The following is a 1,331-nucleotide window of genomic DNA, read 5'->3' as shown; positions in this document are numbered from 1 at the left end:
GCCATTTTGAATATTTTACACTAAAAGTTACTAAGTTATATAGGAACATCCTTTGATTACTTCCTGAAAATGCTGTTAAAATATGGCCACTGGTTCATGAGATATTTTGCTAACATGCTAACAGTTAACATTACAGATCATGTGCGATGAGCAGCACTCACTTTGGTTTGTGAACGACTCTCGGCTAGAACCTCACCAAATCTTAACTCCTAATTACATCCATTTTTGTATTTAAGGTCAATTTGTCATGGCGGCCATCTTGAATGAGGGTGATGTTTATCAAAGGATTAAGTTCATGAGATTTTTAACTTTTTCACACATGGTGAACAACAGCATCACCTCATAGCAGCAGGTGATAATTAAACATGAACCACATTAGATTGGTGACCCTGTGAGAGCAGCAGGTAAACAATAGAGACAAAGATCACTGATGGGTTTAATCCCAGTTTAAAAGGCTTTAAGTCAGAGTGAGGTTGTGGATTAACTGTATATTTTAAAGTTTAGAACTGAGCTGATGTCCTTTTTATCCCATATTTTATTCTAAATGCACCAGTTTAGAAAAGTAAAAACTGATCTGAATTATTTGTCCAAAGCTGTTCCTGTAAGAAGAGGGGTGGTGAATTCTGCGGTGTAAACGCTTGTTGTGACGTATCTGAGAGGAACCAAACGTGTGCTGCCTAAAACACACCCATCACAGAAAGCTACAGTACGACTCCGACGTAACGAGAGGTCAGAGGTGCTTTCCTCACAGAGAGAACAGTAACGAAGAAGTTCTGTGGTCTGGTTTTACAAACACAAGTATGAAAACAAATGTCTGCTGATATTAAAAAATGTTTGTTTTTGTTCAAATTGCACCAAGGTGTCCTCATGTGACCCTGCTGGACTCAGGTCGTCGTTTCCTCTCAGATTTGCCCATTTCCTAGTTCTCCCAGTCGGCGCAGGGAAGGCCTTCGTCCTCAGACTCAGACTCTGGCGAAGCCTCTTTGATTCTCCTCAGGGCCTCGTGGATGCTGCGAGTCAGAGCGTCAGCTGAGTGCGGGAAACTCTTTAGGTGGCGCTGTTGCTCCGGACGGGTACGGACCTTCTTCAGACGAACGCCCTGTCGGATCTGAGCCAGGATGTTGTTGCTTTCGTCGTCCGGGTCGGGGCCCAGGACCCGCAGCTCGGCTTTCTTCAGGTGGAAACTCCCTCGTTTCAGAGACGCCAGCACTTCGTCCATGGGCGAACTCACTGTGAGAAAAATAAGAGTTTAGTGGAATTTTTTAAACAAGACTGTTTTCATTTCTTCACTTCTACTTTTTATTCCCAGTGTTAACTGAATTATTTAATAA

General features: G+C 42.7%; 1 protein-coding gene across 1 annotated transcript in view; it reads right to left on the bottom strand.

Annotated features, from left to right (window-relative positions):
- Nucleotides 1-423: 423 nt before the first annotated feature.
- The window catches only part of LOC106534987 (junction-mediating and -regulatory protein), a 36,388-nt gene continuing 35,480 nt past the window's right edge, over nt 424-1,331 (bottom strand). Inside the window, exon 10 of the mRNA XM_014031824.1 lies at nt 424-1,230. Within this exon, the coding sequence (XP_013887278.1) occupies nt 920-1,230 (311 nt within the window). The 3' untranslated portion in view covers nt 424-919. The remainder of the gene's footprint in view (nt 1,231-1,331) is intronic.

The sequence above is a fragment of the Austrofundulus limnaeus genome, unplaced genomic scaffold (genome assembly GCF_001266775.1).
Source record: "Austrofundulus limnaeus strain Quisiro unplaced genomic scaffold, Austrofundulus_limnaeus-1.0 Scaffold1329, whole genome shotgun sequence".
NCBI lineage: Eukaryota > Metazoa > Chordata > Actinopteri > Cyprinodontiformes > Rivulidae > Austrofundulus > Austrofundulus limnaeus.
This window is presented reverse-complemented; position numbering and strand designations above follow the sequence as displayed.